Source organism: Macaca fascicularis, chromosome 7 (assembly GCF_037993035.2).
Source record: "Macaca fascicularis isolate 582-1 chromosome 7, T2T-MFA8v1.1".
Taxonomy (NCBI): Eukaryota; Metazoa; Chordata; class Mammalia; order Primates; family Cercopithecidae; genus Macaca; species Macaca fascicularis.
Genome location: NC_088381.1, coordinates 145458015 through 145484228, shown reverse-complemented (window position 1 = coordinate 145484228; position 26214 = coordinate 145458015). Strand labels below are relative to the sequence as shown.

At 42.0% G+C, this 26214-nt stretch overlaps 1 protein-coding gene across 1 annotated transcript in view; it reads left to right on the top strand.

The window, feature by feature from the left end:
- Nucleotides 1-23932, top strand: part of SPTLC2 (serine palmitoyltransferase long chain base subunit 2) — a 111895-nt gene extending 87963 nt beyond the window's left edge. The window contains exons 10-13 of the mRNA XM_073997960.1: nt 8081-8216; nt 11260-11389; nt 17234-20788; nt 21109-23932. Coding sequence (XP_073854061.1) covers nt 8081-8216; nt 11260-11389; nt 17234-17353 — 386 coding nt within the window. The 3' untranslated portion in view covers nt 17354-20788; nt 21109-23932. The remainder of the gene's footprint in view (nt 1-8080; nt 8217-11259; nt 11390-17233; nt 20789-21108) is intronic.
- Nucleotides 23933-26214: the final 2282 nt, after the last annotated feature.

Sequence of the window (26214 nt, the reverse complement as noted above, 5' to 3'; positions counted from 1 at the left end):
TGGGCAACAAGAGCAAAACTCCATCTCAAAAAAAAAAAAAAGAAGAAAAGAGGGACGGGGAAGTTCTTCAATTTCTAACTCTTTCAGTGCACCGTAATTAATTGGAAAGTGTAAGTTGGAGGAGTAGCAGTGATTTTATTTTCCCCTGGAAGACAGATGATATCAGCATATTCAGAAAATCTAAGATTAGAAGCGTGTAATGAAGTATAATATGAGTTAGGGGATCAGCTCTGGCCTACATCCTTAATATTTGTGTCCTTTATTTTGAAAGATTTCAGTTAACACCAGAAATGTTATTTTTGAAGCTGCAGGCTCAAACATGTTTTTGTTGGTTATGGTATAAGTTGTATAAAAGCTCATCAGCTAAACTGGAAATCATATTACTACTTAAGCAGGTGAGTACACGCTCTATTCTTTGAAGTATAATGCTAAATAGTACTAGTTTAAGACAAAAATGTCTGCTGCCTTTATATCTCTTACTTTATTACATGGATCTTTTCCTGGTTTCCAAAAAAAAAAAAAAAAAACAGTTTTGAGCATACAGAAAATTTATAGAACACTGTCTGTTCTAAGTGATACCTATCTAGGAGGGCGTATGGAGTTTATTTCAGTAATACTGTAGTAGTTCCTTCTAACTTTAAGATTATATGCATGGCTGAGAATCTTGAGAAATTTGGATTAAGACTTGATAAAGTATTCCTTTTAAAAATAACTGAAATGCAATGGCTACACCTTAAATCTGTTTGGCAGTGATTAATAAAGATAGTTCTCTAAATCTAACTCTGTTTTGTAAACGTGATTGAAGGTTATCAATATCTAGTGGTGACCAGTAGGTAGATAATTGTGGTGCTCCTTCAACCTTTACCCTCCATCCTTTTTAAGGCCTTCTAGTTCCTTAAAAGAACTAAATCTAGGTCGGATGCGATGGATCACTTGATGTCAGGAGTTCAAGACCAGCCTGGACAACAAAGTGAAGCCCTGTCTCTACTAAAAATACAAAAAATTAGCCAGGCATGGTGCTGTGTGCCTGTAATTCCACCTACTCAGGAAGCTGAGGCAGGAGAATCGCTTGAGCCTGGGAGGCAGAGATTGCGGTGAGCTGAGATGACACCACTGCACTCCAGCCTGGGCAACAGAGTGACACTCCGTCTCAATTAAAAAAAAAAAAGAGGCCGGGTGCGGTGGCTCACGCCTGTAATCTCAGCACTTTGGGAGGCCAAGGTGGGTGGATCATGAGGTCAGGAGATTGAGACCATCCTGGCTAACACGGTGAAACTCCATCTCTACTAAAAATACAGAAAATTAGCCGGGTGTGGTGGTGGATTCCTGTAGTCCCAGCTACTCGGGAGGCTGAGGCAGGAGCATGACATGAACCCGGGAGGTGGAGCTGGCAGTGAGCCAAGAGCACGCCACAGCACTCCAGCCTGGGTGACAGAGTGAGACTCTGTCGGAAAAAAAAAAAAAAGAACTAAATAATCTAATGATGCTGTTACAGCCTATTGATCTTTTATATCTGTTCTTTCCTTCCTGAGAATAAAATTTATTGTAAAGAGGTTGAAGACTAAAAATGACCTATTAAGGTTATCTGCATTTTCCAAGAAATTAACTACATATTTACTTTTCTCTCTCTCTTGCATGCCAAGCTGTAGATTTTTTACAGTAGAGTTCCTAAAAATAGTTGTATTCTAACAAACCATATTGAAGAAGTCCAAAAGGACAGCCACACAGTGAAGTTTATTTGTAAAGTTCAAGAGTCAGTACAGATTTTTCTCCTCCAAATTGCTTTTATGCTTTTTATCACCCTTAAAAGTAAAGATTTATGTTTGAAAAGTAGGAAAGAATTCTGACCTCTTATATTTCCATCTGTGTTCTTTCTGAGCCAAAGATAAAAACCTTTTAAGAGTTAGTATTTTTTTAAACAATGCGAAACTTTCTTCTTTGTTTCAAGTCTGTATTAGACCAGATACTTGCTGAAACTCTGCAGTGAAAAATCGTTAGGACTGAGCTACTAGATTGGCGTTAAATAGCAATTGGTCTTCTTGCATAAATATTAACTGGTATTTTATATGATATTCAAGTCAAAGTGGGTAACTGTGTTGTCTGTTAAGATTCAGTTTCACTTCAAGAGCAAGGGATAACTATTTTCTAACGTGTAAATGCCAGGGTTTACTGATTTGTCTACATTTATTTTACTAGTTTTATTTTCCTGTTACTCTCTTTGAAATTAATAGGTTAAACTGTAAGAAATTGCCTGTTTTAAGGTCAAAAATGGTGGCATATTGGTAGTTTGATGGTTCAGCCTAGCAATTTTAAAGGATAACAGACCACTTTATTTATTTATTTATTTATTTATTTACTTACTTACTTACTTAAGAGGGAGTCACACTCTGTCACCCAGGCTGGAGTGCAGTGGCATAATCTCGGCTCACTGCAAGCTCCGCCTCCCGGGTTCACGCCATTCTCTCGCCTCAGCCTCCCGAGTAGCTGGGACTACAGGCACCCGCCAGCGCGCCCACCTAATTTTGTTTTTGTATTTTTAGTAGAGCCGGGGTTTCACCATGTTAGCCAGGATGGTCTCAATCTCCTGACCTCGTGATCTGCCCGCCTCAGCCTCCCAAAGTGCTGGGATTACAGGCGTGAGCCACCGAGCCCAGCCCTTTTTACATTTTTTTTAATTTTTCTTTTTTTTTTTTTTTTGAGATGGAGTTTCGCTCTTATTGCCCAGGCTGGAGTACAGTGGCGCGATCTCGGCTCACAGCAACCTTTGCCTACCAGGTTCAAGCGATTCTCCTGCCTCAGCCTCCTGAGTAGCTGGGATTACAAGCATGTGCCACCATGCCTGGCTAACTCTGTATTTTTAGTAGAGATGGAACTTCTCCATTTGGTCAGGCTAGTCTCAAACTCCTGACCTCAGGTGATCCACCCACCTTGGCCTCCCAAAGTACTGGGATTACAGACATGAGCCACTGTGCCTGGCTAATTTTTCGTAAGTGACAAGAGTCTCACTATGTTACCAAGGCTGGAGTGCAGTGGCTGTTTACAGGTGCAATCATAGCTCACTACAGCACCGAACTGCGGACTCCAGAGATCCTCCTGCCTCAGCCACCCAAGTAGCCAGAATCACACCACTGTGCCTGGCTTTCCTTTTTGTAAAAATTGATACATAATAATATTTATGGGGTACGTATGATATTTTGATACATGCATACAGTATCAAATACTCTGATCAAATCTAGTATTTAGGATATGCATCACCTCAAACATTTGTTATTTCTTTGTGTTTAGAACATTTCAGCTCTTCTAGCTATTTTGAAATACACGATAAACTACTGTTAACTGTAGTCATCCTGTGCTATCAAATGCTATAATTTATTCCTCCTATTTAACTATATGTTTGTACCCATTAACCAACCTCTCTTCAATCCTCCTTTCCCTACCCTTCCCAGACTCTGGTAACCACTGTTCTACTCTCTACCTCCGCGAGATCAACTTTCTTAGCTCCCACATGAGTCAGAACATGCGACATGTGTCTTTCCGTGCCTGGCTCATTTCACTTAACATCATGACCTTCAGTGCCATCCATGTTGCGCAAATGGCAGCATTTCTTTTTTTTTTTTTTTTTTTTTTTGAGACAGAGTCTTGCTCTGTCGCCCAGGCTGGAGTGCAGTGGCCAGATCTCGGCTCACTGCAAGCTCCTCCTCCCGGGTTCACGCCATTCTCCTGCCTCAGCCTCCCGAGTAGCTGGGACTACAGGCGCCTGCCACCTCGCCTGGCTAGTTTTTTTTTTGTATTTTTTAGTAGAGACGGGGTTCCACCGTGTTAGCCAGGATGGTCTCGATCTCCTGACCTTGTGATCCGCCCGTCTCAGCCTCCCAAAGTGCTGGGATTACAGGCTTGAGCCACCGCGCCCGGCCAAATGGCAGCATTTCATTCTTTTCATGGCTGGATAGTATTCCATTGTGTGTATCTGCCACATTTTCTTTATCCATTCATCTGCTGATACTTAGATTGATTCCGTATCGTGGCTATTGTGAATAGTGTTGCAGTAAATACAGCTGTGCACATATCCTTTTGATACACTGATTTCCTTTTATTTGGATAAACAGCAGTAGTGGGATTGCTGGATTGTATGGTAGTTCCATTTTTAGTTTGAAAAAACTTTTTTTTTTTTTTTAACAGAGGCTAGTTAATTTGTGATTAGATAGCTAAAAGGTTTGTGATTTTTTTAAAAGGTGATGGCTGGGCGGCATGGTGGCTCACACCTGTAATCCCAGCACTTTGGGAGGTCAGGCAGGTGGATCACTTGAGCCCAGGACATCCAGACCAGCCTGGGTAACAATGGTGAAATTTCATTTCTACAAAAAATAAAACAAAAAATTAGCCGGGCGTGTTGATACACACCTGTAGTCTTAGCTTCGGGAGAATAAAGCAGAAGGATCCCTTGAGCCCGGGAGACAGAGGTTGCAGTGAGTCAAGATTGTGCCACTGCCCTCCAGCCTGGGTGACATGGTAAGACCCTGTCTCAAAAAAGAAAAGGAAAAAAAAAAAAGGGTGGTGAGTTGTAAAATGGTAAATTGGATGCAGAAAAAATTAATGTACACTCAACTAATAAATTCCCTGAGTTTTGACATATATCCAGTCTTTTTATATTTTATTTTATTTTAGTTATGTTATGTTATGTTATGTTATGTTATGTTATGTTATGTTATGTTATGTTAGAGACAGAGTCTCCCTCTGTCACCCAGACTGGAGTGCAGTGGGGCGATCTCAGCTTACTGCAACCTCCACCTCCCAGGTTCAAGCAATTCTCCTGCCTCAACCTCCCTAGTAGCTGGGATTACAGGCGCCCGCCACCACGCCTGGCTAATTTTTGTATTTTTAGTAGAGATGGGGTTTCGCCACGTTGGCCAGGCTGGTCTCGAAGTCCTGAGCTCAGATGATCCACCTGCCTCGGCCTCCCAAAGTGCTGGGATTACAGGCGTGAGCCACCACGCCCAGCCCCATGTATCCAATCTTATAACCATGCCACAATCAAAGTTAGAATATTTTCATCGCCTCTCCTGAAAGTTCCCTCCTGCCCCTTTGCTATTAGCCCCCTTCCCATACTTTCTGGCAACCATGAATCTGTTTTCTGTCATTATAGTATGTCTTTTTAGAGTTTCATACAAACAAATTCATACAGTATGCAGTCTCATGTCTGGGTTATTTCAATGAACGTTATATAAGTTTTGAGATTCATCAGCATTATTGCCTTAGTAATCATTTGTTCCTTTTTATATATTTCTCTCCTCATGTTTCTTCTACCTTTTTGAACATATAGATCATATTTATAATGGCCTTTAACATCCGTATCTGCTAACACTCTGTTATTTCTGGTCAGTTTTTATTAACTGACTTTTCCGCTGGTTGTACATCATATTTTCCTGTTTCTTTGAATGCCTAGAATTTTAAAATTATATGTTGGACATTGTTAATTTTACATTGGTAGGTTCTATATCTTGTTGTTTTCCTTTAGGTAATGTTGGACTTTGTTCCTGGAATCAACAGGATCCTTGCAAGGCTTGCTTTTAAGGTTAGGGTGGGTTCAGACCAATTTTTAGTCTAGGGTTAATTTGTCTCCACTACTAAGGTGATAGGAGTGGAGTCCCCTTCTGAGGACTCTGTTAGATAACCCACATATTATAAGATCTTTACATTTTGGTGGATAAAAATACAAACTATTCCCAGCTCCATGTGAGTGCAGGATTGTTTGGCCTATTGCTTTCTGATGGATCTTTTCCCCAGCCTCTGCTAGCTTCCCTTCGTGTGTATACAAATCAGTACTCTTCCCAAAGTTCAAAGGGACCCCTCTGCAGATCCCTAAAGTGCTCTCATCACACCCCCGCTCCCTGCTCCTGTACACTGCCCAGCAAATTCTAGCCCCCGCAGCCTCCCCAGCTCTGATCTCAACGGACAGCTCTCCACTCCAATCTCAGATGTCCTCAGCTGGCAAGACTGGGCCCTCCTTCCCTGTGCAGCAGCCTGTGGCCTGCCTTCAGGCAACGCAGTCTGGCACTCCCCGTGGCTCAGTGTCTAAAAGTCATTGTTTATGTACTTTGTCCAGTTTCCTATTGTTTACAGCAGGAAGGTAAATCCAGTCTCTAGTACTCCATGACTGAAAGAAGTCTCATCTTCTAAATGTAGATTAAGCAGGTATTGATATTTCTAGGGGGAAATTAGGGTACTTGGCTCATCAGTTCCCAACATACTTAAATATAACACACTTTAATATCTGCTTTCTTCTTTGTAACTTAAATGATGACATAAATGATGCTCTTCAGTGTTCACACGAGGCTAATCTAAGCTTGAGTGTTTTTCTCTGATCAACTTGAAATTATCTGCATAAAGAGTATTAATTTTGACTTATTTGTGGCCAACTTATCTAGAGTAGCTTCCCATGAATGATGGATATGTTAGTATTCCAATTCTAAGGACATTTGTTAGCTATCTGTATGTCTGGCTAATTTGTCATAAGAACTTATGTATCATGTTTGGATTTTTAAAAATAAGAACTTTGGCTGGGCATGGTGGCTCACGCCTGTAATCCTAGCACTTTGGGAGGCCGAGGTGGGCAGATCACAAGGTCAGGAGATCGAGACCATCCTGGCTAACACGGTAAAACCCCGTCTCTACTAAAAATACAAAAAATTAGCCGGGCGAGGTGGTGGGCGCCTGTAGTCCCAGCTACTTGGGAGGCTGAGGCAGGAGAATGGCGTGAACCTGGGAGGCGGAGCTTGCAGTGAGCCAAGATTACGCCACTGCACTCCAGCCTGGGCGACAGAGCAAGACTCCATCTCAAAAAAAAGAAAAAAGAAAAAAAAATTGCTGATTTTATAATCTATATATGAAAATTACTGCAGCCTTTTTTATTCATGAGTATTTATGGTTGAGAAGATTCTAAAATAGTTCTTAGCCTTTTACAAGTGGATCTTTTAAATTTATTGCATTGCTCTGTATAACAGAACAATTATTTGGATATCTTTTCAAAGATCAATTTACCATAATGTCAAAACCTGCCCAATTATTTAGTCAGTTCGCAGTTACAGAAATGTGCGTTTTAATCCATTTGTGTTTTAGGGAAGATGAGCACAATAGGATTAAAGATACGACTTTATACTGTTACAAATATGCTACTGCTGTCTGATTAGAGTTTTAAGGAAACAGGCAGGGTGCAGTGGCTCACGTCTGTAATCCCAGCACTTTGGGAGGCCAAGGTGGGCGGATCACTTGAGGTTAAGCGTTCGAGACCAGCCTGGCCAACATGGCGTAACCCTGTCTCTACTAAAAATACAAAAATTAGCTGGAAGTGGTGGTGTGCGCCTGTAACCCCAGCTATTCAGGAAGCTGAGACAGGAGAATTGCTTGAAGCCGGGAAGCAGAGATTGCAGTGAGCTGAGATCGTGTCGTTGCACTCCAGCCTGGGCAACAGAGCGAGATGCCGTCTCAAAAAAAAAAAAAAAAAAAAAAAAAATTGTAAGGAAACAACAAAATGAAACTCAGAAGATGAAAATTTGAGGGACTAAATTGCTTCATCTCTGGTCTCATGTGTAAAATTTATTTGCATCACAGTTGATTGGAATGAATCTTAAAGTTAGAAGACGTAAATTCTAGTTGAAGCTGTGCCACTTGCTACTTGTAATGTGGCACCTACTGTTGTGCAACTGTAGGCATGTCACCACCTTGGTGAGAGTCTCTTGACCTATCATATGAAGATAATCATAAATACCCTGCCTACTGTCAAGGGATTTGTGGAGTGCTCAGTGAGGGGGTATGGCTGAAATTCTTTGAGGATGCTAACGCTCCATTAAACGTTTTTTACATTATTATAACTTCTGCTGTTAACAGGTAGAATGACAGAATACAAAATGAGACATTTTACATTTATAGTCCTTTCAGTTTACTGTGTAAAATATTTTATGGTGAAATGGGAAAAAACGAAACAGAACTGATTAGGTAGAATGGAGATAGAGGAGATTGCTGTCTTTTTTTCCATTCCTTTTTACTTAATATTATTTTGTTTTCTCTCACCACGACTTTGCAGGTAAAGAGTGTGTACAGCAGTTAGCCGAAAACACCAGGTATTTCAGGAGACGCCTGAAGGAGATGGGCTTCATCATCTATGGAAATGAAGACTCTCCAGTAGTGCCTTTGATGCTCTACATGCCTGCCAAAATTGGGTATGTTTTGTTGCAGATCACAGACTAGTCTGTCCTTATACTTATCTGTGATGTGAGACTAGGGCTTATGTATTTCGTTAGGGAAAACGGTCTTGTCCTTATTGTGTTAACCTTCATTTGGTACATATGACATAGATCAAATAGTGAATTCCAAATTGTTAGGTATGTTAATTTGTTGTTCTTTCATTAAACATTTGAGTTTCATGTACTCTCTAGGGGCCTGGGATAGATCAGTGAATAAAATACAAACATCTCTGTCCTTGTAGAGCTTACAGTCTAGTAGGGGCAACAGTCAGACAGACGTAATAAATGAACTGTGTACTATGTTAGAAGGTGTCAAGTGCTATGGAAAAAAATAGAGCAGGACCTATATGGGGAGTTGAGAGTGCCCTGTGGGCGGGCAGATAACACTATTAAATAGCGTGGTCAGGGTAAGTAAGCCTCCATGGGAAGGAAAAATGATTTGAAGGAGCTGACAGTTAACCATTGGAGAAAGAAGCATCTGTGCAAAGGCCACAGTGCAGGAGCGCGCTTGCTTAGGTGACCTAAGAGTAGCAGAGAGGTCCCTAGAATTGCAGCACAGTGTCCCAGGGGGAGCAATGGGCCATGAGGTCAGAGAGATTTTATCAGAGTGTGTTTGTTACTGGATACTTGCCAGGTGTGCAGATTACACCAGCTTCTTTGGTTTGTACGAGGCATACATAATGGAAAGTCTTGCCCTACGATAGCTTTCAATGTATTTGAGAAGTCCAGATATATAATGAAACCAGAAGACATTTGAAAAGCAAATGAACAGTAATTATACTGAACAAATTTTATTATATGCAAAGTGGCCCTGCAGATGCAGAATAAAGGAGCGACCTGCTGAGTACAGGCTCAGTAAGAAAGGCACATCTCGTTGGATGGGTGAGTTTTGAGCTGGATCTTAAAGCATTTCTCCAGTTTGAACTCATTGAAGGAGCAATTTTTAAAAATTTTTTAATCCCCCGTGTCCACCACAGTCTCCAACACTCAGTAAGTGTTTACTGAAATGAAAAGGGGGAGGAAATTAAATCAGGGAGCCTGGAAGTAATGTGATTCAAAGAAAATGAAAGGGAAGTAAGGAAAAGGTCCTCCCTGAGAGAAAAAGAGGAATTCGGGTTTCAACATGAAGTCATATGGGTAGTTAGTATTATGGCTTCAGAGGGGATATGGGGAAGGATTTTCTTCATTCTTCTTTAAGTGGAATTCTCATAAACAAACACGAAGAGTTATCAGATCCAAAGGACTCAGTCTAGAGCTCTCTCTTTAAAGAAGGCTGTGTCTCCTTTATTCTATATAGGTGCAACTGACTGTGTATACTTTAATTAGGAAAGATTTAGAGAAGGTGAAGAAGAATTAGAATAAGGCACTAGACAGTTTGGGAGCCTGTGCTGAAGTTACAGGGCACCCAGGTTCATGCTGACACAACGGAGGTATGTTGAGGAAGATGTACCAGTACTACAGAGAGTGGGAAAAGGCTGAAAAGGCTGGCATTAATGTAATGCCAAATGTGCAGGATCTATATTGCCCAGGCTGGAGTGCAATGGCGTGATCTCGGCTTCCTGTAACCTCCACCTCCTGGGTTCAAGCAAATCTTGTGCTTCAGCCTCCCCAGTAGCTGGGTTACAGATGTGTGCCACCACACCTGGCTAATCTTTGTATTTTTTAGTGGAGATGGAGTTTCACCATGTTGGCCAGGCCAGTCTCCAACTCCTGACCTCAGGTGATCTGCCCAGCTCGGCCTCCCAAAATGCTGGGATTACAGGTATGAGCCACTGGCCCGGCCAGATTTTTTAATTCTCAAACAAATGCTGTAAATAGCTTAAAGGAGAAGTTAAAACATAAGGGAGGTCAACAAGAGGAAAAGACAAAGAACAACGTAATTTGGGTCTGGTGCAGTGGCTCACAAGGTCAGGAGATCAAGAGCATCTTGGCCAACATGGTGAAACCCCGTCTCTACTAAAAATACAAAAATTATCTGGGTGTGGTGGCGCATACCTGTAATCCCAGCTACTCGGGAAGCTGAGGCAGGAGAATTGCTAGAACCCGGGAGGTGGAGGTTGTGGTGAGCCAAGATCGCACCATTGCACTCCAGCCTGGCGACAGTGAGAGACTAAAAAAAAAATAATAAAATAAAATAATTTAGTAGACAAAATTAAATAAAAGTTAGAATGTGTTATTTAGACAAGACACAGATGTGGAGTAAGGCCACAGGCCTCCAGTTTGGCTTCTGGTAGGGGTGGGGGATTGTGAAACACGAATTGTGTGGTCTGAGTAATCGGTTGAAGCCAGCAGGTGAACTGGCCTTACAGACACCAAAGGAAGCCCTGAATTCTGAAGCAGTGTTATTCCCAAGACAATCAAAGAAGTGCGTGATCTGGAGAGCTCATGCCAGTCAGCCATTCTGCTAGAAGAAAAGATGTGCCATGTTATAGCAGATCCCCCACAGCTGCAGAATCCTCAGAATTTGAGGACTCATGTTAAACTGCCAAGCTTAACATTTCAAGGACCAGATTTTAATTAAATACAGGTTCATTTTGAAGCCTCTGAACCACTATTATATATATCAGGGATACGTTTTTTTTTTGAGACAGAATCTTGCTCTGTTGCTCAGGCTATCGCTCAGGCTCAGTGGTGTGATCATGGCTCACTACAGCTTCCGCCTCCTGGCTTCAAGAGATTCTCATGCCTCAGCCTCCTGAGTAGCTGGGACTACAGGTGCATGCCACCGCACTCAGCTAATTTTTGTATTTTTGGTAGAGACGGGATTTTGCCATGTTGCCCAGGCTGGTTATTTCAGTTTTGTGAAGGACACCATATAGGAGAAGACTGCCTCAGGATTGACTTTAAACGTATTTGTGAGCTATCCATTTTAACTTTAAAAGAAGTTAAAAGAAGCTCTTATTAGAAGTCTCCAATGCCTGCATCACCAAAAAGTTGAAATCATTGGGGACAGCAAGTCGTCTGCAATGAGTGCTTTCTTACTCCTCCTGGCTTCTGTTTCTCGTTTTCCCCTTTGCAGCGCCTTTGGACGGGAGATGCTGAAGCGGAACATCGGTGTCGTTGTGGTTGGATTTCCTGCCACCCCGATTATTGAGTCCAGAGCCAGGTTTTGCCTGTCAGCAGCTCACACCAAAGAAATACTTGATACTGTAAGTAGGCACTTTCACCTTGATAGAAATATGCCTTTTATTAAAAGGGCCTGTATATTAGATGAAATTCATAATATATTGACCTTGATGTTCTTGTGAGCACCTAAGATATTTACTAGTAAGACAAAGGAGGTGACAGTGCTACTGAAAACGTTGGCATTTACAAAAACACTGTCACCGGAATCATCAGAGCTCTGGAGAATTTTCCGGCTGTGTCTTGCTCCACTGTCTCCCCCACTGTGGACTCCACAGTTCTCTTTCCACTCTACCTATTTCTACACGAAGCTTTCTCGTATGTTGTTCTGTCTAAAATTTTCTCTCTTGAGCTTTCTCTCCCCTCTGCCTGGCTGACTGCCACTCATTCTTCAATCTCCACGTAAAGGAAAATTGCTCAGGGATGCCCTACACTTCTTGCTCTGTGTTCCCTTGGAATCCTGAGAGTCTTCCTGACTAAATTCTTCACACCTATAATGACTTAATAGCAGTCTTCTCCATTAGATAAATATTGAGGATAGGAACAAATCTGTTTTACTCATTCTATATCCCAGCACCCACCACACTGCCAGGCATCTAGTTGGGGATCATTATTAGTGAGCTTAATTATTTATGATCTCAATATATTCTCATCGCTGTATATTCTCTTAATATGTTATTGTTTCAAATCTAAGATTGCAGAGTTTAAATCAGTATTGCCCTCTGGGAGTTTACAAAGTTTTAGAACATGACATTTGCATAAAATTGGTTGCTAGAAATATCTATTAATGAGTTAGAAAACTACTACTTTTTTTTTTCTTTTTTTTCTTTTTTGAGACAAAGTTTCACTCTTGTTGCCCAGGCTGGAGTACAATGGTGCGATTTCAGCTCACTACATCCTCCACCTCCTGGGTTCAAGCAATTCTCCTGCCTCAGCCTCCCGAGTAGCTGGGATTCTCCCGACCGCAGGTGATCAGCCTGCCTCGGCCTCCCAAAGTGCTGGGATTGCAGGCGTGAGCCACCGCCTGGCAAGAGCTACTAATAAAGAACATTATGAATGCTTCTTTATAAAAGTTCATTATAACAGTTTGATGGACATTTTATATTCCTGAATAGCCGAAGACTTTTGACTTTTTCTCTATTTCTACACAGCAAAATTTCTACGACTATAAGTGTATTCCCTTTTAAAAAACAGAATTGTGCTAAGAACACTTAACATGAGATCTATCCTCTTGTCAAATTTTTCCATGTAGAATACAGTATTGTTAACTATAGGCACAGTGTTGTGAGCCTATTCTTAATCACATTCTGACAATATCCAATTAGATTTGGCTTTTTGATATCGTTTCTTTTTTTCTTTATTTTGATTATGCCTGTCAGATTTTTCCAATAGATTTTTCTCATTTCTCAGAAATGTTACTGGTGAATTTCTGCTTTTTTTTTTTTTAACTTAGAGGTTTCAGCTTTTCTTTCCCTCCTACTCTATTGATGTTTTAAGAGTTTTCTTTTTTCTTTCTCATGTTCACCTGTTAACTCAGAGTTTCAACATGCCTTTAAAAAAAAAGTTCATGTAACTATGAGCAGCGTCTATGGCAGTAATCCATGCCTTCTGACAACAACTTTGACTCCTGAGAACTGTACACATTCATGAAGGAATTTAGATGGAACCAGGATATCTCCTTAGGATATCTAAGGAGATTTCTGTTGCCAACAAATATGTTTGCCAACTGAGAGTTCTAATCCTTTTCGTAAGATTCACTTGAGGGATTGTTGGGCTTTGCCTCCCATTTAGTTTTTAAAGCATAAAGTGCATTTTTTGAAACCATGGATTTGTTAAAGTTATTTTGTCTTATGATGTTTCATGGAACTAACATGAACTAGACCATTATGAAATACAAATTAATTTTCATTTAATAATGGGCCCCATGACATGATTCTGTATATAGAAAGTGCTATAAAATACACACGCACGCGCACACACACACGCACGCACAGCTAGAGCTAATAAATGAATTCAGCAAAGTTGCATGGTAAAAGATCAGCACACAAAAAATTAGTGATTTTGTGCACCAGCAATGAAGAAATGAAAATTTCTTTTACAGTAACACTCAAAAGAATAAAATACCTAGTAATAAACTTAATCAAGAAAGCCTTTCCGGGCTGGGTGCTGTGGCTCACGCCTGTGATCCCAGCACTTTGGGAGGTCAGGCATTTGAGTTCAGCCTGGCCAACGTAGTGAAACCTCATCTCTACTAAAAATACAAAAAATTAGCCGGGCGTGGTGGCGGGCGCCTGTAATTCCAGCTACTCGGGAGGCTGAGGCAGAAGAACCGCTTGAACCTGGGAGGCGGAGGTTGCAGTGAGCCAAGATTGTGCCATTGCACTATAGCCCGGGCAACAGTGCGAGACTCTGTCTCAAAAAAGAAAAAGAAAGCCCTTCTCTTGTCCACTGGCTAATTTACACTTGCACACTGTATGTTTAGATGTGTATATTGAAAACTATAAAACTTTGCTGAAAGAAATTAAAGAAGACTTAAAGAAATGGAATGACATCCTGTGTTCATGGATTGGAAGATTTAATATTGTTAAGATGGCAGTATAGCAACCTGCAGATCCAGTGTTCAGCATTTCTCAGAAAAAAATGGACTGGGAGACCCTAAGCCACTGGCCCTTTTTTGCAGAAATTAAAAGGCTGATCCTCAAATTCATATGGAACTGGGAGGGAATAGCTAAAATAGTATTGAAAAGGGAAACCAAAGTGGGAGGTCTCACACTTCTTAATTTTAAAACAAAGCTAATTACTACAAAGCTACAGTAATTACAACAGTCGAGTACTAGCATAAGGATGGACATATAGACCAGTGAAGTAGAATTGAGATTTCAGAAATAAAGTACAAGCATCTATGGCCATCTCCCTTTATTTTCAACAAGGGAGCCAAGACCAGTCAATGAGAAAAGAACAGTCTCTTCAACAAACAGTACTAGGTCAGCTGGATGCAGAAGAAGGAAGCTTTGACCTTATAGCATGGATAAACCTTGAAAACATTAGGCCAAATGAAAGAAGCCAAAACAAAGACCACGTAACTTACGATTCCATTTATGAGAGATGTCCAGAACAGGCAAATCCATAGGGTCAGACAATAGATTGGTGGCAGCCAGCCTGAGAGGAGGGAGGAGTGAGTATGGGGTTGCTTTTTAGGGTGATAAAAATACTCTAAAACTAGATAGTGACAAAAGTTGCACAACTCTCGGAATATACTTAGAAGCAATGAATCGTATACTTTAAAAGTGAATTTTGGGCCAGGCGCGGTGGCTCAAGCCTGTAATCCCAGCACTTTGGGAGGCCGAGACGGGCGGATCACGAGGTCAGGAGATCGAGACCATCCTGGCTAACACGGTGAAACCCCGTCTCTACTAAAAAATACAAAAAACTAGCCGGGCGCAGTGGCGGGCGCCTGTAGTCCCAGGTACTCGGGAGGCTGAGGCAGGAGAATGGCGTGAACCCGGGAGGCGGAGCTTGCAGTGAGCTGAGATCCGGCCACTGCACTCCAGCCTGTGCGGCAGAGCGAGACTCCGTCTCAAAAAAAAAAAAAAAAAAAAAATGAATTTTGTTGAATGTAAATTGTATCTCAAAGCTGTAATTTTGTTATTTTTTAAAATGGGAAGTGCAAGGATATTGGCTCAGGGGAGCGGCAGGATGGCTATCCTAGAGGATTGGGTTACTCAGCTCTATAATGAATACATGTTTTTCTCCTAGGAACCCACCTTACCTGTGATCTAGAGGTTCTGTGTAGATTATTTGTTAATGAATGGTGATACATGTACAGGCTCCCTGTCCCTAACATACCCACACACCCCACACAAGAGTCAGCACTTACTAGAATGGCATCTTTTATTCACATGATACTGATTTGTCTGAAATATTTGGTGTGGGATCAGAGGAAATCTTGTAATCTAGATCCCCTTGGGCTACTGAGGAATTTTTTTTTCTAATGATTACTTTTCTACATTGATGAAAAAATTCTAGATTCTTCTGAAGTCAGAGTTTATAAATGCCCATTCCTTTGTGATCTTAGTCATGTGCACTTTTGTCTTATTATGATTTTGAGGTAGGGTCTCGCTCAGTCACCCAGACTGGAGTACAGTGATAATGATCTTGGCTCACTGCAGCCTCCACCTCCCGGCCTCAAGGTATCTTCCCACCTCAGCCTCCAGAGTAGCTGGGACTATGCCTGGCTTTTTTTTTTTTTTAATAGATGGGGTCTTGCTATGTTGCCCAGGCTAGTCTCAAACTCCTGGGCTCAAGCGATCTGCCTGCCTTGGCCTCCCAAAGTGCTGTGATTACAGGCTTGAGTCAGTGTGTTCAGCCTTGACTTTTTTTTTTTTTTTTTTTTTTTACAGAGTTTTGCTCTTGTTGCCCAGGCTGGAGTGCAATGGCATGATCTCGGCTCACTGCAACCTCCGCCTCCTGAGTTCAAGCGATTCTCCTGCCTCAGCCTCCTGAGTAGCTGGGATTACAGGCATGCACCACCACACCCAGCTAATTTTGTATTTTTAGTAGAGACGGGGTTTCTCCATGTTGGTCAGGCTGGTCTCAAACTCCCGACCTCAGGTGATCCGCCCACATGGGCCTCCCAAAGTGCTGGGTACTGACATAAGCCACTAGGCCCGGCCAGCTTTGACTTTTGTCTTAAATTAATAAATCTTATCACAGAGGTCAGGTGAATAAATGGTCAGTGGGTTTTCCCAGCTTAATTTCAGACTTAAATTGTTTCCATATGGAGCTTTCACTTACACCTCTTCTCAGTGGTGCCGCTGTTGTGATAGCGCATTGAAGTTCAGTTCTTATTTGCTTTATATTTTTCACATTTCGAAATGAAGAATATTTTTTCTTGTGCTGGAATATATCAGTAATACTGTTGGTGGTTTTCTCTCTCCAAATACTGATTTTTTTAAAAAATGAGGTTTAAGACGCCCAGTGTAGTGACTTACGCCTGTAATCCTAACACCTTGGGAGGCAGAGGTGGGTGGGTAACTTGATGCCAGGAGTTCGAGTCTAGCCTGGCCAACAAGGCAAAACCCTGTCTCTACAAAAATTAGCTGGGCGTGATAGCACATGCCTATAGTCCCAGCTACTCAGGAGGCTGAGGCAGAGAATCTCTTGAACGCAGGAGGCAGAGGTTGCAGTGAGCTGAGATGGTGCCACTGTATTCCAGCCCAGGTAATAGAGCAAGACTCTGTCTCAAAAAGAAAAAAAAGTTGCTGGGCTCATTTGCTCACACCTGTAATCTCAGCACTTTGGGAGGCCAAGGTGGTGGATCACTTGAGGTTGGGAGTTTGAGACCGGCCGGGTCAACATGGTGAAACCCCATCTCTACTAAAAATACAAAATTTATCTGAGCATGGTGGTGGGCACCTGTAGTCCTGGCTACTTTGGAGGCTGAGGCAGGAGAATCACTTGAACGTGGGAAGTGGAGGTTGCAGTGAGCTTGGATGATGCCACAGCACTCCAGCCTGAGCAACAGAGCGAGACTCCATCTCAAAAACAAAAGGGAGAGATGACAAATTTTAGTCGGTTTTGTGTGTTCAGAGTGCATATAACTTTTTCTACCAAGCATATCATACTTTGAATTATAGCCTTTATTCTGCATACCTGGCTATTCACAACCCATTATTCATGGTGAGCTTGAAAGCCTTGTTCAGAAAGCAGGTCCTTCCACAGCTGTATTGTAGTCTGATCGTGTAAATGCACTAGACCTAAGTCCTGCTGAAGGATAATCTTGCCATGATTGTTTTTAGCAAAGTAAAACACCAGGCATGCCTGCATCCTACTGGCTCTGACAGACCTCTACTTTGTCTTGCATATTTTAGGCTTTAAAGGAGATAGATGAAGTTGGGGACCTTTTGCAGCTGAAGTATTCCCGCCATCGGTTGGTACCTCTACTGGACAGGCCCTTTGACGAGACAACATATGAAGAAACAGAAGACTGAGCCTTTTTGGTGCTCCCTCAGAGGAACTCTTCCTCACCCAGGACAGCCTGTGGCCTTTGTGAGCCAGCTCCAGGAACCACACTTCTATGGCCATCTCATGTGAAAGACATTGCCTCAACTACTGAAGGTGGCCACCTCCACTCTAAATGACATTTTGTAAATAGTAAAAAACTGCTTCAAATCCTTCCTTTGCTAAGTCTCACCTTTAAAAACGAAGGTGACTCACTTTGCTTTTTCGGTCCATTAAAAAAACATTTTATTTTGTAACCATTCTACTTGTGAAATCACACTGACCCTAGCCTGTCTCTGGCTAACCACACAGGCCACTCCCCCCTCCCAGCACCTCGCAGACTTGGGCCCATCAAGAGCTACTGCTGGCGCTGTCTCCACAGCCTGGAGACTTACCTGGCCCTCCTCCCTAGGGAGCAAGTGCCTTCCACTTACTTCCCATCCAGGTCTCAGAGGTGGCCAGCCTTGAAATCCTTATTTAACCATTCAAGTAATCAATAGAAGTATTCACCCTTTAATCTTAAGTTTAGCCTTTTAAGAAAAACAGTAAGCGATGACTGCTGAAAGACTTATTGTGTAATCTCCCAAGGGTTTGGTCTTAATCCATTTTGTTCTGGTCACCAGATGATTTCTTCCTTTACCATCAAATATTTCTTCATAATGGTCACAGTCTGAGGATGTGCGCAAATTCTGGTTCTTGCCAAGCTCCAGCCATAACACGTCCCACCCCGTTTTTTTTAAAGCACTTACTGTTTTCAAAGCACCCACATGCCCCGCTGGTTAGAAGGCCACTCTCACATCTGAGTGTTGGGTACAAAGCCGCTCCGTAGAGTGATGTGCACTCCCGGTGGGTGAGGGGCAGGGGCAGTGTGGAAAGAATTGATTACTCCTTGCAGAGTCTGTGGCTTGCATTTCCTACTGATTTCTACGTTTGAAAATTATGACAGTCTCTGGCTGGGTCTGGGTCCAGATTAGGATTTAAACTGATAAAGGAAAATGGTGGTAAATCCTCTGCTCAGAAATCATTTATCATGTTCCTATTTAAGGATTAGATTTATTAATTTAGGCCTTTTGGAAGCTAACCCACTTAAATATTACTCTTCTGAATGCTAGTTCTCTTTTATTCTTGATGTCCTAAGACAATTGAATCTGGCATCTGGGGCTAGGGTCTGCCTGTCTACATTTTTTTTCTTTTTTTTCTGAGAAATTCTGAACACATAGATCTCTTTCCTAAACTGACATTTTCTATTTTGACTGTTTTCATATTATAACCAGGTAAAGGGACTTTTTTCAGAGAGCTTTATACTGCCTGACCAAAGAACAAATCTGAAAATCACCATTTTAAAGTTCTTTTTTAGTTGAACCAAAGTGTAAGTGAAGCGGACTTTTGGCATGGTTATACCCAGGATCCGCTTGTCCTTTTGTATCCATCAAGTGTTACAGGAGAAGGATTGGGAACAGAATGGAAAAGCAGTGTATGAAAGTCATGTTACATACAGGCTGGGTGCGGTGGCTCACGCCTGTAATCCTAGCACTTTGGGAGGCTGAGGCAGGTGGCTCACTTGAGGTCAGGAGAATCGAGACCAGCCTGGCCAACATGGTGAAACCCCGTCTCTACTAAAAATACAAAAAAATTAGCCAGGCATGGTGGCAGGTGCCTGTAATCCCAGCTACTCGGTAGGCTGAGGCAGGAGAATCGCTTGAACCCAGTAGGCGGAGATTGCAGTGAGATGAGATCATGCCACTGCACTCTAGCCTGGGTGACAGAGTGAAACTGTGTCTCAAAGTAAAAGTCATGTTACACATTTTAGTTTTTGAAATTGCTCCTTTTATTGGTAAAGATTATCAATCCAAATTCTCCTGGGTGTCTTGTCATCAGCTGTGGTATGTTTGTGTACATTACATGTAGCAGAGGATGTAAGCAATATTATTGTTTGTGAAGTTTTGTTTTTAATGTCTTGAGTATAAATTTATTCACTGTCAGCATCCGCGAGCTTTAATAAGCCCCTGAGATATTCCAAAGTTTTATTTTACTTTTTTAAAGAACAGAAAAAGATGAATGAAAGAACCAAGGAGAGATGCAGAGACTATATTTAGCATGTATAGGTTAAAGTAAGAAGGAGGTCGTGGTAACTAAATAAGGAGTACTATAAAATCAAATACATTGTCAACCGTTCCTGCACATCTAATTTCCTAGCATAGAATCCCTCTGGAATACCAGATAGCCTTTGCACTGCAGTTACTATTTAATAATGTAAATGTAGGGTTTTTAAAAGTCACAGACTTATAAGCAATGAACTTACCTGCTGGTCTTTTTATTTTGGCTTGCATGAAGTCACTGCAAAACTTTGTTGGTACAAAGTTACTTCAAGATAAGTGTGATTTTGTTACAAGTTTATTTTGAAGAGACAAACCTCCTGTGATCTATCCAGGACCTCTGTACTTTCTAAAGAACAAAATGTTATGTATACATTATACATGGTTGGTTGTCTTTTCTTGAAACTGTAATATAAATCTAGGGTCCAGTCATATCCTAGGTATCATCGTTTATCCAAGTACTTGGAGGAATACAAGTGTATATATAAATACAGTCATTGAGAATAAGTCGAGATTTGGGGCATACAAGAATAGTTTCATACACAGTTTAACATGGCCTGATTCAAGACTCTGGTAGGATTCAAACAGATGTCTGTTAACCATAACTACCAAAACCGATCATCTGAGTCGATTATAGAGGTGTGACTAGTTCTTAGCACTTTTTCTCATTCCTCTTTTAATTCAGCATTGCTGTTACCTATTTCAGGTTTATAAGACCTCTTTCAGCAGATCACATCAGAAGCCAGGAAATGTATAGCTAGGAGACATCAAAAGCCCACATGAAGAGTGGGCCAAGCAGCAGTGGCGGTTTCTTCTTGCATCTTTTTTTTAAAAAGCTTTAACTTAGCAGGGGAATGGACTTTATAGCACTTTTTCAACTTTTTGCTTTGCTTTGGATAAGACATCCTTACCTTTAAAAAACAGCTTCTAGTCTCCAGAACCCCCAAAGTACTGCTTATTTGTTTGAAGAATCCAGCCATCATAGTGCTTTAGTCACTATCTTAAACATTCATGATAGGCCGAGGATTTTAAAACAGGATTCTTGCTTCTGTAGTCAAGGTGAACAGAAGCATCCTACACAACTACTAAGGGCTCTATGTTTGTGTCATGCCTCTTCAGACACCAAGGAGTTGAACATGTTTCCAGTGATTTGTCTCCGTAATGCCTTCCTCCTTTACTTGGCCTTTCATTCTTTCTGTACCTTCAAGTTCTTGATTTTTAAAATTCCAACTCTAGAGAAAACCAATATATGGTGGTGCTGGGCTTTGAAGATAGCATATCAGACGCCTTGGTTCTGTTTGTACACTTAGCCTTACATTTCAGGAGGAGGCTTTTCTTTTTTTTTTTTTTTTTTTTTTTTGAGACAGAGTCTCGCTCTGCCGCCCAGGCTGGAGTGCAGTGGCCGGATCTCAGCTCACTGCAAGCTCCGCCTCCCGGGTTCACGCCATTCTCCTGCCTCAGCCTCCCGAGTAGCTGGGACTACAGGCGCCCGCCACCTCGCCCGGCTAGTTTTTTGTATTTTTTAGTAGAGACGGGGTTTCACCGGGTTAGCCAGGATGGTCTCGATCTCCTGACCTTGTGATCCGCCCGTCTCGGCCTCCCAAAGTGCTGGGATTACAGGCTTGAGCCACCGCGCCCAGCAGGAGGAGGCTTTTCATTAGGGGCTTAAGCTAGCTCCTTTGGCTTTAAAAAAAATTTTTTTTTTTTTTCAAATTTCTTCATTACCTGAGGGAGCCTGCATCTAAATTCCTCAACTAGTTCAGCCTAGCTGAAAGTTCTAGTGTGTAATACCCTTTGCTTCCTTCTTATTGGTGAAAACCAGGGGGATGAGTGGCTTCCATGGAGAGATTTCCTGATTTCTCAGGGAGGAAAAAGTGATGACATTTACCACTACTTTTCTGTTTTTCCCCTTTTTCCAAATTGATAAGGATTTCCGGTTCCTAGTGATCCAGGATTGGGTAACAGTGCAGAACTGCCGGTCATGCCGTAGGCCATGGAGAAAGAATATGGGTAACTGTTGAATAAGGGTAACTGTTGTTTTGCAAGAATTTGTAGGGTTATGGGCAGTTGTTGTCTTGTTTGAAGCATTGCTATGACCTAATTCCCAAGGTGTCTTTCCTCTCTTGGTGTTCTCAGTAAGCCAATGAGTTTTAATCTCTACTTGCTATAATCTCTACTTGTGCTTAGAAAAAGAGATGAGAGTAGTGGTTTTCCTTCAAACTGTCCACATTCATGAAGATTATGAATCTTCATGATAGACCCTGTCTCTACAAACATTTTTTTCTAAATTAACCGGGCACGGTGGTGCCTGCCTATAGTCCCACCTATGTGGGAGAATCACTTGAGCCTGGGAAGGTCAAGGCTGCAGTGAGCCATGATTGCACCGCTGCATTCCAGCCTGGGTGACAGAGTGAGACCCTGGCTCAATAAGAGGGGGAAAAAAGAAGAAGAATTGTTAGGAGCTGGGTGCACATGCAGCCTGCAATCCCAGCTACTCGAGAGGCTGAGGCAGGAGGCTTGCTTAAGCCCAGGAATTTGAGCCTAGCCTGGGCAACATAGCAAGACCCCATCTCAAAAAAAAAAATGTTTTTAAAATCAGCTTAGCCCAAAGGGGTTGTGAATGGGGGAGGTATAAAAAGCAAAGATTATTTTTTGGCTACTAAGCCAAAAAGAACTTAAAGGGAACTTAAAGGGATTTTTTTTTTCAGTCCCAGAACCTACAGATAGACTGCTATTTGCTTCATGTGGATGCTCAGGGCCCAGCAGCCATCTTAATCCATTAAGCCAGTTTAAAAAATACCTTCTACGTGGAGAAAAGCATGTCTTTTTCTTGCCTCGACTTTATCCACATGAAATATGTGCCCGTGGCTGGGCGCAGTGGCTCATGCCTATAATCCCAACACTTTGGGAGGCTGAGGCGGGCAGATTGCTTGAGGCCAGGAGTTCAAGAACAGTCTGGCCAACATGGCGAGACCTCATCTCTACTAAAATTACAAAAATTAGCCGGGCGTGGTGGCACATGCCTGTAATCCCAGCTATGTCGGCAGGCTGAGGCACAGGAATTGCTTGAACCCAAGAGGCAGAGGATGCAATGAGCCAAGATCGTGCCACTGCACTCCAGCCTTGGTGACAGAGGGAGAATCTGTCTCAAAAAAAAAAAAAAAAAATGTGTGCCCAGGCCCCTAGCCATTGCCATGTGCCCAGCCAGAGAGCCAAATTAGAGGGCTGGCTTCCCTTATCACACAGAAGAAATGCTAGTGCTAGCCAATGATCCCTTTGCTTTTAACTGTATAGAAAATGCTGTTGTTCCTTTTGTCATTTCCAGTGACATCCGTTTTCCAAGCAGCTCTTTTCTAGGGAGGAAACCAAGGGGCTAGTTTCAGCCCCTAATAGAAATGTTTTTTCTAATCTCTGGTGAGTGTGGAAGTGTCACATTCACAGTCCACCCTTGGGAGTGGCTTGGTGGTGGAACTGTGGACAAGGTTTTGTTTACTACATAGTACACATGATAAATGGCCTTAAACTGTGATTCTTTCTGGTAGGATAGGTTATAATAAACTGACCCTAAAGAATGCAATGGCTTTTATGCTGCAGTTACTGTATTCTTAATGAAGCAATACCCAAAGCTCTGTTCTTTTGGAGCACTTGAGGGGAAGTTAAATGAAAGGTGCACATAAGAGCAGTACCTTGATCTTACGCTTTCTGAGTGTCCTGCCTTGTTGCCATCTGCATGGATGAGTGAATGCTTCCATGCACGAGGAGACTTTTTCCAACACTATTCCCAGGTTTCTTGTGCAAAACTTGTCATTTGGCCCAGGTCTTCCTGGAAAGTGGAGTACACGTCACTGACTAGGGTGGCGTGGTGTCTTTACCCTTAAGTCTTGTTATCTCAGTGATGTGAAGTCGATGATTGGAGTTATAAAAAGCATCCTTGCTGGTTCTTCACAGGACACTGGAAGCCACCCTGTCGCTTCAGCCAGTAGGCCCACACAGTCTTGATGATCCCTCTCTGTAATAGCCAGCTAACATTAAGAGAAGGGGGAAAGAGAAGAAAGCAGTAGCTTATAGGAGAGCTGAGATCTTATTTCATTGGCCCATATTTTCCCCTGACCAAGTTACCTGTAAACGGGAATTTGCAAGGGGGTGCTGTGATGATAACCGCTTTCTATTGCTGTAATGTTCATATAACCTGGGAAACTGAGAGAAGGGGATGTGTAAATAAAAGCTTAAACATTTTAGTAATGTGTTAAAATGCCACTCTCTCCCTTTTCCCTTTTTTGCCAGATGATGATTTTTTTTATTTTTATTTTGTACTTTATTGGATGACTGAAGCGATGAGTATTGGGTTGGGGTAGGTGTGTTGATTTTGAGAGTGCATGTTAAGAACTGAAGGGGAACTAACTACTTGAGATGACTTAAGAAGCATCCCATGCAAATATCTTGTTTTGCCCTAATAAAATATTCAGAAAGATACATCTGCCTTTATTCATTCAACCAATACATATTGAGTGGTCTCTCTCTGCCGGGCAGCACACTGAGCTTTGTGGTTCCTACTTGCTAGTAAACAAGCACATGAACATACATGTCATTTTACAAACTGTTAAGTGCTGTGGAGGAAAAGTAAAGAGCTTGGTAAAAGTAACCAGGCTGGGCGCGGTGGTTCACGCCTATAATCCTAGCACTTTGTGAGGCTGAGACAGGTGGATCACTTGTGGTCAGGAGTTTGAGACCAGCCTGGCCAACATGGCGAAATCCCATCTCTACTAAAAATACAAAAATTAACCAGGCATGGTGGTGCGTGCCTATACTTCCAGCTATTTGGGAGGTTGAGGCACGAGAATCGCTTGAACCTGGAGGCAGAGTTGTAGTGAGCCAAGATTGCACCACTGCACTCCAGCCTGGGCAACAGAGCAAGACTGTCTCAAAAAAAAAAAAAAAAAAAAAAAAACAACAGTAACCACTATCTGGTTTAGACAGGGATGAGAGAGAAACCATCAGTGGAGGATCTGAAATAAAGTATAGTTGGAGCTTAATTAAAAACTCTATGGTGAGGTGAGGTAGTGGGGAGGGTGTAGAGGCAGACTCACTGGGCTTTGTAGGTCTTGGTGAGGTCTTTCTCTTATGCAGGGGGTGGGGGTCAGACCAGTGAAAGGGTTGGGTTTTTAAAATTTTTTTTCATTATTACTTAAAAGTGGAGACAGGATTTCACTGTGTTGCTCAGGCTGGTCTCAAATTCCTGGCCTCAAACAATCCTCCCATCTCAGCTTCCTGACATGCTGGGATTACAGGCATGAACTGCGATACCCAGCCCAGTGAGGAATTTAAAGTATGGAAACGGGTAACTCTTAGCATCTTTTTTTGTAGACATGGACAATTTGATAAAGTTTATATGGAAATCTAAAGGACCTAGAATAGTCAAAACAATTTTGAAAAAGAATTTACACTGCCTGATTTGAAGACTTTCTGTAAAGCTGCAGTGATCAAGACACTGTCAATGGCATTAGGATAGTCGTGTAGACAGTAAAACATACTAGAGTCCAGAAATAGACAGACCCACACGTAGAAGGCTGGTTGATTTTCAACAGAGTTGCCAAAGTAGTTCCAGTGAGGAAAGTACAGTTACTTCAACTAATGGTCCCAGAACAACTAAATATCCATATGGGCAGAAATGAATTTCAACCCTTAACTCACAGATATACAATAATTCAAAATAAATGATACATCTGAACACAAAAATTAAAACTATAAAACCTCTAGAAGAAAACAGAAAAGAAAATCTGTGACTTTAGGAATGATTTCTGAGGAAAAAAAAGCATTATTATTGGTAAGTTGGACTTGATCAAAATGAAAATTTCGAAAGACTGAAAATGAAAAGCAAACGCCAGGCTGGATTAAGATATTCAGAATACAGGTATTCCATAAAGGCTCTCTATACAGAACATCTAAAGAACCCTTAACACTTAGTAATCTATTCATAAAAATAGGTAAAAGATGGAAACGACATTTCACAAAAGAGGTATACTAAAGTCCCATAAGCACATGAAAAAATGCTTAACATAATTAGTCGTCAGGGAAGTGCAAATAAAAACTACAATAAGATTCTACCACCCCAGTCTGGGCAACATAGCAAGACCCCGTCTCTACTAAAAATTTGAAAAATTAGCCGAGCATGGTGGTGCATGCCTGGAGTCCTAGTTACTCGGGAGTCTGAGGTGGGAGGATCCCTTGAACCCAAGAGTTGAAGGCTACAGTGAGATATGATCACACCACTGCACTCCAACCTGGGAGACAGCAAGACACTGTCTCAAAAAAAAAAAAAAAAAAAAAGGCCAGGTGCAGTGACTCACGCCTGTAATCTCAGCACTTTGGAAGGCCGAGGTGGGCAGATCATGAGGTCAGGAGATCGAGACCATCCTGACTAACACAGTGAAACTCCATCTCTATGAAAAAAATACAAAAAATTAGCCGGGCCTGGTGGCGGGCGCCTGTCGTCCCAGCTGCTCGGAAGGCTGAGGCAGGAGAATGGCATGAACCCAGGAGGTGGAGCTTGCAGTGAGCCAAGATTGCGGCCACTGCACTCCAGCCTGGGCAACAGAGCGAGACTCCGTCTCAAAAAAAAAAAAAAAAATTCTGCTACCACTCCCACCAGAATGGCTAAAATTGAAAAGAATTACAATATCAAGTGTTGGCAAAGATGTAGAGCAACTGGAGCTCTCACCGGTTGCTGGTGGGAATGCAAATGGTACATCCACGTA